Raw genomic sequence first — 14,912 nt, forward strand, 5'->3', positions numbered from 1 at the left:
AAGATCCATTGGAAACGTGATTAATCTGTTCCAGCCGGGGGGGAAAAAACCACCAAAATTCCCAAACACTGTAAGACCTATCACAGCACAGAAACATAACCCTCCCAGCCCAAACCCACACTGCTAAACCTTGTACTCACTCAGAACAGGCATTTTTAAAAGCAGAAAGCAGTACCAGGCAGTCTGAAGCCTCCTCCAAATGCACACAGTCTAACCACTGGGGCGAAAGAGCTACAGAGAAGCAGCCTCTTCGCCGACCAAAAGTTAGCAGATTAAATTTACTGGCTTTTTCCCCGCCTTTTTTTCCGGTCGCATCTCAAAGCGCCAGTCGCAAGTCAAAGCAAAATTTTGTGGCTGGAGCTGGTCGTAACTCAAATTGGTTGCAAGTCAAAACATTCGTAAGTCAAGGCACCACTGTATCAGGAAAAACTGCCTAACTGTTAGAGCAATATGATAATAGAACCAATTACCATGGGACGTGTTGAGAACTCCCTTGCTGGAGGCATTCAAGATAAAATTAGACAACTGTTAAATATCTTTTGAATTGGATTCCTGTATTGAGCAGGGGGTTGGACTCTGTGGACTTATAGGCCCTTCCAAGTCCATTATTTTTTGATTCTATGCTCAACATGACAGCACATGATTCATTCACTCATGAATTGGGCTTTATTAGCCAAATAGTACTATTTAGTACTGGGTGTGCAGAGAACAGCTTTCTCTTGGCCATGATGAGAGAAGTGCAGATGTGATAGCACAGATTTTAAGATTTGCATGATTTCTACCAAAATGTATTAAATGCTAAATATATGCTTGTCACGCACACCCAGTTCCCCTGTTTGTTCTTCCTCGCAACCCAGGTTCACTTTCGGGTATAACATTTACTTTTCAACCCTTTTTGCTGCCACCAGAGGATTTATTCCTCACTCTATCAAATGTGACTCTTAAATCAGTGTTATTCAATAAAACAATGTTTATTTAAGTTTTTATAAGTAAATCATATAAAGTAAATTATGGATGGTCTTATTTTATTCATTCAATAAACTGTGTGGTTTATTGAATGAGGAGTGGTTACTGACCTGTCCGTCACAATGCTAAATAAATATTAAATGCTAAATAAATATTAAATGCTAAATAAATGCACTTGTGACTCAATACTTTCCTTTACCCACCACACTGCTTTCTTTTAATATAATGTGCTGTTTAACAGGTGGAGCATTCTACACTCCAGAGACAATTGATACAGCTAGACTGCATTACCGGAACTCATGGGCTCCAATTTTACATGCAGTTGCACTTTGGCTGAACAGTACAGGGTTTAATGCCTCTGAAATAACAGAAGATGCATCAACAACAATAACTAATCCACAGAATCGTGCCACGTCCATTATGTTAAACCCAGCACCTGGAACACCACCTTCAACTAAATCGTTGCAGGAAATAAACAAAGATAGAATGCACTTGATTTTGGGTAACATTTTGCATTACTGATTTAGGTTTGGTCATACTTTATATTGTGGTATGTGGTGATGCTGCAGGTTAAACCACAAAGCCTCTGGCCTGCAAGGTTGTAAGATCAGCAGTTTGAATCCACGCAATGGAGTGAGCTCCCATCGCTTGTTCTAGCTCCTGCCAAACTAGCAGTTTGAAAGCATGTAAAAATGCGAGTAGATAAATAGGTACCACCAAGGTGGGAGGGTAATGGCGTTCCATGTCTAGTCGTGCTGACCACGGAAACTGTGTTCGGACAAACACTGGCTCTACGGCTTGGAAATGGGAATGAGCACCGCGCCCTAGAGTCAGACACGACTGGACAATTAGTTAAGGGGAACCTTTACTTTACTTTTACCATACCATAATATTATCAGAAGAAATGTTGCCACTTTTAATGGACTCTCGTATTGTAGCAGTACCAAAAAAGAATCATATTTATCTCAAGGCTACCTTAGTTTTGTGTTTTATTATGAAGCCTAATTTTATTTTGTTAATGTTTTCAGTTTTATTTCTAATGTAATAATTATATGTATTTTATACATGCACAGAAATCTGCAGAGACAGTTTATGGTTTGTATATTAAGTTATATCATTAAATGTTTTAAGTTGTGTAAGAATCTAAAATACTTTGGTTTTTCAGGTGTTAGTATACAATTCCTCTGTTATCCTCGAACAGAAGAGCCTGTTGAACATGTTACATCCTGTTTACAAGCACTACATACTTTACTGGATTCTCTTTGTGCTAGAACCCACATTGCAGAGGATCAGGTATAGCCACTGAAAGTTTTAACTGCAAACAGTTCATTTGAGTTCCTCTTTGCATGCAAAAATGATGGAATGTTAAATGAAACTTAAGTTTACACAGAGTGGAAAATTGTGAAATAGTAATTAAAGCCTTATCCTGGAGCCTAACCCAGTGCAACACTGGTACTGCATCTCCCCATCCCCTGCAGCCCTCAGAGTCACTCAACACAGTGACTGAACTCTTATTGTATAACTGATACCTGTGGATGACATCACCAACAGAGAGCAATTTGCAGTAACGAAAAACTTCCTACCTATGTCCAATGACTTTTCTAACTTTGGTGTAATTCCCTTTCACCAGGTGGAGGCTTTAAGAAATGTAATATTCAAGGAGGAAGTCTTTTAATTACCAAAAATACCATCACCCAATGGTGTTGGCAGCAGAGAAAGATTTTTGATCATTAAAGACTTTTTGGTTCCATCTCATAGCTTCAAGGGTTTCCATATAGTGAAGGGGTTTTCCACCAGAATTGGAAAAACCTGTGGGGCAAGAGTAGGAAGTTTACAATTTCTGAAACTTGTCCTTTACCAATAACATAATCACTTTTCCACAGATGTAAGTTAAGTAAACAGGATTTCAGCCAGTAGCTCTTTGGATACTCAGGGAAAGTGAGATTACTGCCTTTCACCGTTGCTCTGTAGGGAGTGGATATTGACCCTGATTTTTCTCCCTCCTTTTTAAAAACTAATTATGGAAAAAAAAACTCATTGTCTTTTCAGCCCTCTTACTCAGCACAGTACCATGTAAAGCACAGAGGGAAAAATGTGAAATGGATGGATTTATAAGATAGGAAAAAATGAGTCAAAAATAACTAAGCTGAAGGAGTTTAGCTTATTGATGTTGACAGTGTTTCATTTTGGTTGAACAGTGCCATTGATAATTTAAAATGACAGTCTTCTCAGATGTAGATTTATTGAGATTTTGGATCAGATTATCAGAAAATGAGACAGTAAATTATAAAAGCTAGTAATGTCTAGAATGTCATTACATAATCAGTTTTGAAAATAACTTTTTTTTAATAATAGCTCCTTGGTGTTGAACTTCTAAGTGTACTGCATCGACTCTTGTTGACCTGCAATCCTCCTTCAGTCCAACTGCTAGTTACAGGTGTTGTGCAGCAGATTATAAGAGCTGCTCAAGATCATCTGCAAGAAAAAAGAAACACTTTGAGTAAGATACACTTTTCATACAATACATTCTTTGATCTAAATGAATGGTTTCCAACCTTGGGTAACCCAGGTGTACTTGGACTGCAATTTTTGGAAGCCTTCACCAACAACTGTGCTTGCTCGGATTTCTGGGAGTTGTGGTCCAAGAACACCTGGGTTACCCAAGGTGAGGAACCGCTGGTCTAAATAATAAAGCATACCGAGATGAATTTTTGGCTGTCAAGATATGTAGAATTGTCTCCTCATATTTAATAATGGCTTAATTGTTCTGGTCTTTGAATTATGAGTTTCTTTGTAAGAGTAGGGTGATACCTTTATTTAAAAAATCAAGTAATTGAAGCTTTCATGGAGAAAATTCAACTTCATCAGACTGGGCACCACCTTTTTCACAGATAGCACAGAAAAATTGTAGATAAGGGTGAGGTTCAGGCAAGCACTCTTTTTCTTTCCCGGCAGACAGCAGACATAAGTTCAGTTAAAACAGTTAACAGTTTATTCTTTTCATCATGTATTAACACATTTCATCCTTTGATAAAGGATATATTTAAAACTTCACTTTTCAGGCTCTATTCTTCTTTAAGAATAGTGTTCACAACAGCCTCCTCAGGCTTAATCAAAGAATCAACAGGTAACATTAAATTGCCCAGTACTGGGATAGAAGCAACATTAACATTCAAAAATTGATACACTTGTGAAAGAGCCAACTCAGGTTGGGTTCCCATACATGGTGGCCCGGATGTCTGCAAACTGGAAAAAGCAACTGGTTCTTCCTATGATTGGTCCCAGGGATATCTAAACATGGTCTGGTTCCTCTATAATTAGCTTCTGGGGCAAACCTTTCCCTTTCCCTTCTTTTTTTGTTCTCTTTCTTCACTTTCTCCTCACTAAGGAGGCTTTCTTACCAGCTTCTCATTCCATTCCCTTTTTTGCCACTTCTGGGAGCACCTTTAAAGTAACTCATTCTCCAAACCACTGGTCTTCTTTTACTATCTCCACCCAGTTCCTCTCATCTACCCGTTTTCTGCCACTAACTCCCTTTCCTCCTTTTCTATCTTGTTATCCCCCTTGGTTCCTGCCAAAATGGCACCCCCTACTAGTTCATTTTTTCCTGGGCTTTCTAATATTTCAAGATTTAAACCAAAATCCCCAGTCATTCTGTCCATCAGGTCTTTCAGTTCAGCCAGGGTAATGTCCTCTACTTTCCTAGGAGTAGATGGCACTTTCTGTACTGCAGTCACACAATAAGAATCCCAAAAATTCATGGCAGATGTCTGTGGCCAATTTGTTTGTGTGAAGTGAGGTGAGACTCCGGTTCCACACGTCATTCTAAGCCTTGTGTCACATCATATACCCAAAAATATAGTTCTTATGGCAGATCACTCATGAGCATGATCCTCTTGCCCTGTAGGCTAACTTATTAAAAAAAGTTTGCTTTGCAGGCTCAGCTATTACATAGAGAAGGCTGCTTAAAATATTGAACTTTAACCTTTTCTCTTTATCAAAAGAACATTTTTTAGTGAAATTACCTGCCCAGGTGGCTTTGTATGTGTGCATTTTTTTTATCCATGTTCACTTTCTTTTCCTTCTCTTTTGGCTTTCCCACCAATTCTGCTTAGGATACACATTTTAAAAGCTAACCTAAATCAAACCATTCTTGCAACTGGGTGATACACGTTATAAAAAGCTAATGATTGTTTCCTTGTATTTTAATTTGCAAACATTGAAGGGTAGTAGATTAATATTTGTATGAATATTATTGTAGGTTTCTTGGCTTATAACATAAATATTGTATCACCTTTGATCCTACCTTCACCATTGTTTTGAAAAGAAGCAGAAGTTACTAACTAGTATTGAGGCTAAAGTTCTGTCAGTGATACTATTGTTGAAATATTACATGGCCATATTTAAACTTGTAGTTCTTAACTTGCAGTATTCTATAGCCTTTTTTTTGCTGTCTGTAGTAGGTTTCATGTGAGAAGTGTATTTATAATACATCTTTTCTTCCATGTTTCCTTGTTTTAGATGAAGAAGATGTAAAAGAAAAAGATAGTAGCACTATATTGGGTGAAGGAGGAGAAAGTGGAGGCCTTGTGCCAGGCAAATCTCTTGTTTTTGCTGCCATGGAGCTACTAATGTTCATCTTGGTACGACACATGCCACATCTGAGCACAAAAATGGCAGATTCTCCAAGTCATATCTCTAGCAGAACCCAGCTCCCAGAAGAAAGTGCTCAGCTTGTGGCTGCCACTGTTTCCATTCTGTCTGACCTGCCCACTCTCTGCTCCCCAGCAGGTAATGCAATAAATCGTTCCTAAGATACATATCAGTGTGTTTTGCAGAAAGTAAACCCTTGCTGATGAAATGAAAAGTTGACAAGATGAAACCTGTAAAATATGTGGGAAGTGTTTTGGCAGGTGAAAGGAGTTTAGATAGATAGCAGAAGTTGTTACAATAGTATCCAGCATCTTGGTAGATGGAAGATGAACTTGCATGGATCATTTAAGTTTGCATTTAGTGCCTCATAGCAGTAATATTTTCTAGTTCTAGCAGCTTTTGAGGTGGTTTAAAAAGACTAGTGGGCACATCAGTCTTTTTTAAGGCATCAGATACTGAAATATTCTCTCTTCTTGAAGCTTCTGTACTCTTCATCAGCAGAATGACATCAGTCAGTTCCTCTTACAGCTCCCACTTAAAGCTTCGCTAGGTGTGCAGCTTGCTAGAGAATGCGGATTTCACCACAGTGATCTGAGCCTTAATTACTTTCTGATTAGATTACAGTAATGCACTGCTTCAGCTGCCTTTTGAAATTGTGTGGACTCTGGGGAAGCTACAGTGAGTGGAAAATGTGATGGCCACATTCTCTGACTTGTACTGAAAGACTGTATAATACCAGTTTTGAACCAACTGCACTGACTTCTAGTTCACATCAGAACTGAATTCAGAGCGCAGGTTTTGATCTACAAAGTTCTAAACAGCCTGGATATTAAAAGAGTGCCTCCTCTGTAAATTCTTGTCCAGAGTTTAGATCCTCAACCGAGACTTTATTGCATGTTCCACTACCCAAAGCCTGCTAATTATAGGTGATAAGGCTTTACTGTAGCAGCACCTTGATTGTAGAACTCACTATCAAGGGAAGTCAAGCTTTTAAAATTTCCATTGAACAAGAAAAACTGTTGCACTGAAACATATCCTCATAATCTCTTAGGATTTTTCTATTAAAATAAATTTTGGATAACATTTAGATCTGCTTTTAAATAATGCATTTAGTTTTTAAAATGTTTTCAATGTGTTACTAATACAGTACCTGTTGTAAATTATTTTGGTGGCCATAGTAATCATAATACAATTTCTGATTGTAACCTCCTGCCTTCACTATCTTTGCTTCTTGTCCTGATGTTGGATTGGGTACTCTGTACTTTGCACAGAGCATTTCCTCCCCTGACAGTTAGTCTGAGAGCTTTTTCTGGACACCTTGTTTCCATCAACAACATTGTTCTATTTCAATAGATCCCACACTTGAAAGTAACTGGTTGCAAATTCTGGGCTAAATTCAAGGGTTGCATTTTCTGACAGAATTTTTGGCCATTACTGTATTAGGGCATAATTATTACTATAGCAGCCTACTCATATTTTAGCTAAAACCCAAAGAAAAAGAAAAAAATGAAGAAGGCAAAAATGTTGTGACATCTTGAATAAACTGCCACAGTATTTTTCTGTCACAAAAGACCTCATAGTTACTTCTGTGTTTCTAAAGAGTCTCTTTTATCCCATGGTGATCATCAGGGCTGTGTATAGTTAGCATTACATATAATAATATGTTCTATAAGGAGAAAAGAAGCCTGAACACAGTCTAGAGACTTTGATATATGTCCAGGAGCTCAGTGCATACAGGGGCCATTCTGTTTTAAGTCAGACAGTGTTATATGAATGATGGGTGTTCTCCAGCAGAGAAGAGGGCAGTACTTTCTTATGTAGAACAGAATTTTAGATTCTTTCTGTTGTATATCATTTTGTTCCTTCAGTTACCTGAAAGAAAATGTACTTTATGTTTCAGGTTGCATGACTATCTTGCCCACAATCTTGTTTCTAATAACACAAGTCTTGAAGGATACTGCTGTGAAAATGACGGGAAATCAGGTGTCACCACCAGTCACTGCAGCACTTCAGGGACTGAAAAACATTGTTACTCTCACAATGACCACGAGTGAAGAAATTCACAAACAGTGGACAAATCTTATCCGTAGCACCTTGGCCACCATATTAGAATACTCTCAGCCAGGTAAGGTGAATACAATTACTGGAGCTAATTTTAAATGAGGTAAAACTAATAGTTCCATTATGAGAAATCAAATTGATGCAGTTATTTCACATTACTATGGGCAAAATCCTGTTGTATAACTTTGCACCTGGTGCAACTTGAATTGGGCACTGGAAATGTTTTATTTACACATGTGTATTTACATATGTGTATTACACACAGTCAGCAAAAACAAGACCTGTAGCTGATTGTGGCTCTGATAATCAGCTTCTTATAGCAAAATTCAAGCTTAAAGTGAAGAAAGTAGGAAAAATCACTAGGCTAGTCAAGTATAATCTAAACCAAATCCCTTATGAATACACAGTGGAAGTGAAGAACAGATTTAAGGGACTATATTTGATGGACAGAGTGCCTGAAGAACTATGGATGGAGGCTCGTAACATTGTACAGGAGGCAGCAACAAAAACCATCCCAAAGGAAAGGAAATGCAAGAAAGCAAAGTGGCTGTCCAGCGACGCCTTACAAATAGCAGAGAAGAGAAGGGAAACAAAATGAAAGGGAGATAGGGAAAGTTACAGAAAATGGAATGCAGACTTCCAAAGAATAGCAAGGAGAAACAAGAGGGCCTTATTTAATTTATTTATTTATTGAGCTTATATGCCGCCCATTTAGACATAGTCTACTCTGGGCGGCTCACAAACACGTAATAAAAACAGTCAATATAAGGTAACGGTTCCCGACATTAACGCAAAACAGAATAGAGAAAGAGAATTACGTAGAGTCTGGAGGGAAGGCCTGTCTATATAACCAGGTCTTGAGTTGGTTTTTGAAAATGCCTAGCGAGGGGGCCAGATGAATCTCGGGGGGAGCGTGTTCCAAAGCCTGGGAGCCACTGCCGAGAAGGCCTGGTGTCTTGTTTTTTCTTTCCGGGCCTCCCTCGGCGTTAGGCTCCTCAGTCGCCCCTCCTGGCTAGATCAGGTGATACAAGTAGATCTAGGTGAGAGGAGGTGTTCTGCCAAGTATTGAGGTCCTAAACCTTTAGGGCTTTGTACATGATCATTAGAACTTTGAAATCAACGAGGAATTGAATGGGCAGCCAATGCAATGCAGCCAGAGTGGGAGTAATATGTTGATATTTCTTCACCCCACTAAGAAGTCTGGCCGCTGCATTCTGCACCATTTGTAGTTTCCTCATTAATCTCAAAGGCAGCCCCACGTAGAGCACATTACAGTGGTCTAATCTTGAGATTACGAGCGCATGGACCAAGGTGGTGAGTGCACCAACGTCAAAAAAGGGTCGCAGCTGGGCAATCCGCCAAAGATGGAAATTGGCAGTGCAGACCACTGACACCACCTGAGTTTCCATGGTGAGCACCGGGTCCAGATGTATCCCCAAGCTATGAACATCATTCTTAGCAGTGAGAGTCACCCCCCCAAAAAAAGAGAGGGAGTTTCCCAAACCACTGACAGGGGGTCCACCACCCTCAGGACCTCCGTCTTGTCTGAGTTCAGCCTCAGCTCATTTTCCTGCATCCATTGCAATACAGACCCCAGACAGTGCTGCAGGGACAGAACAGCACCCTGGCCCATTCTACCTGCAAGCTGTTTATCCGAGGCCTGGAGAATATGCGCCCTCCCTATAGACCACTTACACCTCGGCAGCTTTTGAGGCCTTCCTTCAAGCCCTTGGCATCAGCATCACTCCACTTGCTAACCCTCAAAACTTCCTTTCTCCTGCCGGTAACCTTGGCTCACAGGGCTGGAGGACTGGCTCCTCTAGGTGCAGATCCTCTTTTCTAAGGGGTAACCTTATGGCCAGACCTTACCTTCTTGCCTAGGGTATTTTCTGCCTTCCATTTGAACCAGCCAGCTGGCCTTCCTGTTTTCTTTCCCATACCATCTTCACCACTTGAGACAGCTCTACACGCTCTGGACGTGAAGCGTGCTCTGTCATATGATGTGCATCGCACGGCCACTTTTCGTGCCTCACAATGTCTCTTTGTCACCTTTGCTGGCTCCTCCTTCGGAGCACTGGCGTCCTCTCAGACCATCTCTAGATGGATAGTCCAGACCATCTGTCTTGCCTATGATTTGGCATAGACTCCTCTTCCAAAGTCAATGAGAGCTGGATGTCCATCCGAAGGCTCAGGCTGCGGTAGATCGAGCTGTCCTGGCTTCTGCACTTTCGTGATGTCCTTCCTCCTGGTTAGTCAGCTTGCCAGTCACCCATTAGTGTGTATTCACAGAGGCCACGAAGGAGAAAGAGAAGTTAATTCACATGCCCTGCCCTCCTCCCCACTGTCCATCACGTGTTAGAACTGAGGCACTGGATGCCAGGGGCGGAGTTATATAGCCAGTGTAGGGGAGGTCCCAGCACTAAGTGCTTAAAGCTGTGAAAGTTTCTGAGGAAGCTCTGCTCAAGTGCAGATTAACCCATTAGTGTGAATTCACAGAGGACCACTTGAAGAACCAGAGTTACAGGTAAGTAACTTCTCTTTTTATCCAGATGTACAATTCAGCTCTTTATTATCTAGGGTAGGATAAAAATATGACAGGGTAAGCCAAATGCAGTATATGTCCAATAAATCATTTTAGATCAGAAATGTGTATATGCATTTTTCCATATACTTAGGAAGCAGTCAGTTCCATTTGTCTATTACAAATCTTTTTCATTGTAACTCTAGACTTGTTTTCACTATGTGTATTTCTTCCCAGAGGCTTCAAAGCCTACCTTAGATGAAGTAAGCATGCTGACAGCTATTGCACTCTTCCTTTGGTCTGCAAGCACAGAGATAATTGGAGTGCAGTCATTACAGAATGGCTGCATAAACAGATTCAAAGCAGCACTGAACTCGTCTGATCCTTGGGTGAGTGTCCTGCATTTCTTCTAATGCTATCATTTGTTCACCCAGATTACGTATAGTCTAATCTTCTGCCTAAATTTGTACAGTAGTTTATGTACAACAGATAGGTTAGTAGATGAACATTGTTAACAAAGCTTTCTATTTTGGCTTTGTGCTCATGATTGGTTAATGTTGCACAAAATTTTAACAACATATACACATTGTTTATGCAAGTACTTCTTTTTTAAACCTTAGCAATTCCTTTTTAGTTTTCTGATGATAGATAACTGTCTAGGAGCTCAACAAGTTTAAAAATCCTGGCTCTTCAACATTTGTAGTACATGTGCTTATTTGACAAACATTGTTCGATCTCCATCTATATAATTTGTTCCATGTACAAATTATGATAGAACAATGTTTGTAGATTGTTTGTAATTCCCCTTTACTGGGCATTTTCAAAGGCTAATTGAAAACCTGGCTGTTTAGGCAAGCCTTCCCTCCAGCACTACTTGATTTACTTTTTCTTTTCTTCCATTTCGAATATTGTCTATTGATGTGTTATATTGTTCTTATATTTTAAATGGTTTATATTATATGCTGTTAGCCGCCCAGAGTAGTCAATTTGACTAGATGGGCGGGGTATAAATTCAATAAATAAATAAATAAATAAATAAATAAATAGATGGTAGATGGAATATAATTTGTTCCATCTACAAATATCACCATCTACATAATTGTCAATAGTAGTTCCATCTAGACAAGGATGTACATCAGTATCTAATCTTGATTTTTATTGGATACCACATAGGTAGCATCTTTAGTACATATCAAATGTAATCCAGCAAAGGGTAGATCTATGTGTTTGTATTTCTTGTTTCTGGCTGGAGGCAGTTGAGTATATATATCATATTATCAAATATGCAGCACCTGGGTAATATGTACATGGTGGAAACTGTATTTTGCTTCTTTAAATTGAGTCTGATAAGTTTGCTGAGTCTGTTCTTCTGTATTGTTCATAGCCATTAAACAAAGCTGTAGAATGGCCTGTGTCTCATTTTGAAAATCCACTGAACGCAGTGTTCTGTGCCATTGCCCATGATATTTTTGTCCTGTGTGTGTGTGTTTAATACTAGAGACTATCTAGTAGTCATTAGCATCTACAATATTGCTGGGTTCTAAAGTGTAGCTTGAATATGCTGAAACACTGAAGTAATATAAAATCATATAAAAATGTAAAAGAACTTAGCCAGATGTTTAGTTATATCTGGTGGAATTGCACATGGGGTATATTTTCACATACTTTGCAGCTGAGGAGGAGTTAGCTTCCCCACCCTATATGTTGTGAACCCTGAAGGAAATGCCCTCCTTACATGACAGATGTTTTAAAGCCTGCTATTGACTCAAATTTGAGACAAATCACTGCAAATGCAGTGTATGTTTCAGGAAACAAAGGAAGGATAGTCTGGGCCACACTGACCGCTAGCAGGGAACATTACCCATGTGGAAATGCAGCTCTTGAGATGAAGAATGTTTTCCATCTGTATTCTGGCTGGATGTTATTGTAAACTTAAATAAGTGATGGTTTTTAGATTCCATATTTGGTGATGGTATTTCCTTACAATTGGAGTCACCATTTTCACTTCATGAAGAATGAATAGACAAAATCCTGTTGCTTAGTATACATTGCACTTAAGTAGGCCTATTGGATCAGTGGAGATTTGTTGAATCAATTCCTCCGTAAGTTCATTTGATTTAAATGGGCCTACTGTAACTGTGACTTGCTGTGCTAATTACAATGGAGTTGTAGTTTTCGAAGAGATAGCCATGTTAGTCTATGCAGATATATCGAGAAATCTAAAGAAACAAAACAAAAAGACAAAGGCATGTGGCAGTGTAAAGTCTAATTATTATTATATTTTAATATAAGCTTTCATGGGCATGTCCACTTCATCAGACATACAGAAACGGAATGAAATGGAACGAAGTGTAGATGAAATAACAGTTTCATATTCTAAATGTTCATTGGTTACATGCAGTAATTAGGCCTATGTTTGTTTTAGGCTCCTATACTTTAACACAGATCCTAAAACAAACATAGGCCTAATTACTGCATGTGACCAATGAACATTTAGAATGTGAAACTGTTATTTCATCTACATTTTATTCAATTTCATTCTGTTTTTGTATGTCTGACAAAGTAGATGTGTCCTCAAAAGCTTATATTAAAATGTAATAGTCTTTAAGATGCCACATATTACAATGGAGTTGACTCACCAAATCCTCTTTGATTCAGTGGGCCTACTCTAGTGTTATTGACTACACTAAGCAACAGGATGTTGGCCATTATCTCAATATTATTTATACAGTGCAGAAGTTTCACTAGAACTCCTAAAATGATACATCAACATTGTATTTTGTTATTAGGTTCAGGCCAAATGCTACCAGCTACTACTTTCTGTATTCCAACACTCGAATCGTGCCCTCTCAACGCCATATATCCATTCACTTGCACCAATAATGGTTGAGAAACTGAAAAGTGTAGAGAAGAACCAGCCTAGCAACAAAACTGAACTTCTGGCAATCCAAGAAGGAATTAAAGTTCTAGAAACATTGGTTGCTCTTGGTGAAGAGCAGAACAGTAAGTACCTTGTTTTTTTCCCCTAGAACAGTTCATTTTCAAACATTCCTGGGATATAACAACAGGGACAATATGAACTGCAGTATGAAAAATAAACTGGGTTGGATGCATCTGACATTCTGCCTGCCAGTGGGTTGTTCTATATATCAATTATCCTTTCCTCTCTAAAATATGAGTGACAACATGACAAGGAAGAGAATAAGGATCTCTTGGAATTTTTTGTTGAACCAGTTTTTCTGCACAGGAACGGGCCAAAAGTAGGCCTATTGCCCAGAGGATTTATATTGCCCATCCGAGAAGCGTATGGCATTGTAGGTTTCATGGCTCTAACCTTGTTGCTTAATGTAATAAGTCACTTAGTATAAAGTAGGACCTTTGAGTCAGTGGGGATCTGATGAATCAACTCTTCTGTAAATTCTGTTGATTCCATGGGTTTATGTTCTTTGTGAGTTAATGCACTAAGCAACAGGATTTCAACCAATATTGAATAAAGATTATATGGTCCTCTAATTCAAAGGGAGATGCCTTTCCCCTGAGAAACTGAATCAGTTAGACTGTAATGGGTAGTGGATGTTGCTGATTTTAATAAAGAAAAAACCCCGTGCCCCTTTGTTTCAAACACATTGCCTTAAATACAGAAATTAGTTATCAGAATTTTCATTTATCGATTCTTATTCTAATCTATCAAGAGCTCTGATAAAAACAGGTGGGTGACACATTAATGAAACAGGAAAGGGCCATTTTCCTCCCTCTCCCATACTCAACTTTATGCCATCAATATTTCCACCAGACAACTGGAAAATCCTCTATAGCAGACTTGGGGCGGGGGGGCACAAGGAGTGGTAGAGGGAAGAAAGGATGAAAACTTCCATTCTGTGTATCTCCCTGGCTATTGGGTAAGGTAAAGGTTCCCCTTGACATTTAATCCAGTCGTGTCTGAAGACAGTTTCCGTGGTCACGAGGCCGGCGCGACTAGACACAGAACGCTGTTACCTTCCCACTGAGGTGGTACCTATTTATCTACTCACATTTACATGCTTTCAAACTGCTAGGTTGGCAGGAGCTGGGACAAGCGACGGGAGCTTACTCCGTCGCGTGCATTCGATCTTAACGACTGCTGGTCTTCTGACCTTGCAGCATGGAGGCTTCTGTGATTTAACACGCAGTGTCACCACGTCCCTATAAAAGGAGATGTCCCTGTTTATTAAGGACTGACTAATTCCAGTATATGAAAGCACATTTGTTTAAAGTCACAGATTCTGTTCCTTAAAGGATCAAGGCAACCTGCATATAAAAGAGCCTACATATACTTCATAGTGCATGTAGGATTCCAGAACTGACCATATGTTTATGGCAGACAAATACACGATTCTACAGATTACATGACTTGTGATATGCTATGCTAATTCTCCTACCTGTTTTCAGCAGATTGAAATAGCTGATCTTTAAAAATCCACCTGTTCTACTGGTTATATATTGCTCAGTGCCATTTTATGTTATATCTGTTCCCATGGTAACAGAGGACCTTAGGGAAATACTTGGCTGTGCTGGAACTGAGCATAGTGCAGCATTGTCAGGAGATCCTAAAAATAATTCTGCTCTCTGCCATAAAGCATTTTTAAAATTTATATTAGGGAAAAAGTGGATCAACACCTTTGGAGTTTCTACTCTTTAACTAAGATGAATATATTAACATGGAACTGTTTGA

The 14,912-nt window shown here is 39.2% G+C and overlaps 1 protein-coding gene across 2 annotated transcripts in view; it reads left to right on the forward strand.

The window, feature by feature from the left end:
• Positions 1 to 14,912, forward strand: part of HEATR5B (HEAT repeat containing 5B) — a 74,116-nt gene that overhangs the window by 57,326 nt on the left and 1,878 nt on the right. For both annotated transcript variants that reach the window (XM_020802840.3, XM_072992495.2), the window contains exons 29-35: positions 1,208 to 1,468; positions 2,132 to 2,259; positions 3,322 to 3,466; positions 5,488 to 5,757; positions 7,520 to 7,744; positions 10,439 to 10,590; positions 12,991 to 13,204. In XM_020802840.3, the coding sequence (XP_020658499.3) occupies positions 1,208 to 1,468; positions 2,132 to 2,259; positions 3,322 to 3,466; positions 5,488 to 5,757; positions 7,520 to 7,744; positions 10,439 to 10,590; positions 12,991 to 13,204 (1,395 nt within the window). The remainder of the gene's footprint in view (positions 1 to 1,207; positions 1,469 to 2,131; positions 2,260 to 3,321; positions 3,467 to 5,487; positions 5,758 to 7,519; positions 7,745 to 10,438; positions 10,591 to 12,990; positions 13,205 to 14,912) is intronic.

This window comes from Pogona vitticeps, chromosome 1 (assembly GCF_051106095.1).
Source record: "Pogona vitticeps strain Pit_001003342236 chromosome 1, PviZW2.1, whole genome shotgun sequence".
NCBI classification, from domain to species: Eukaryota; Metazoa; Chordata; class Lepidosauria; order Squamata; family Agamidae; genus Pogona; species Pogona vitticeps.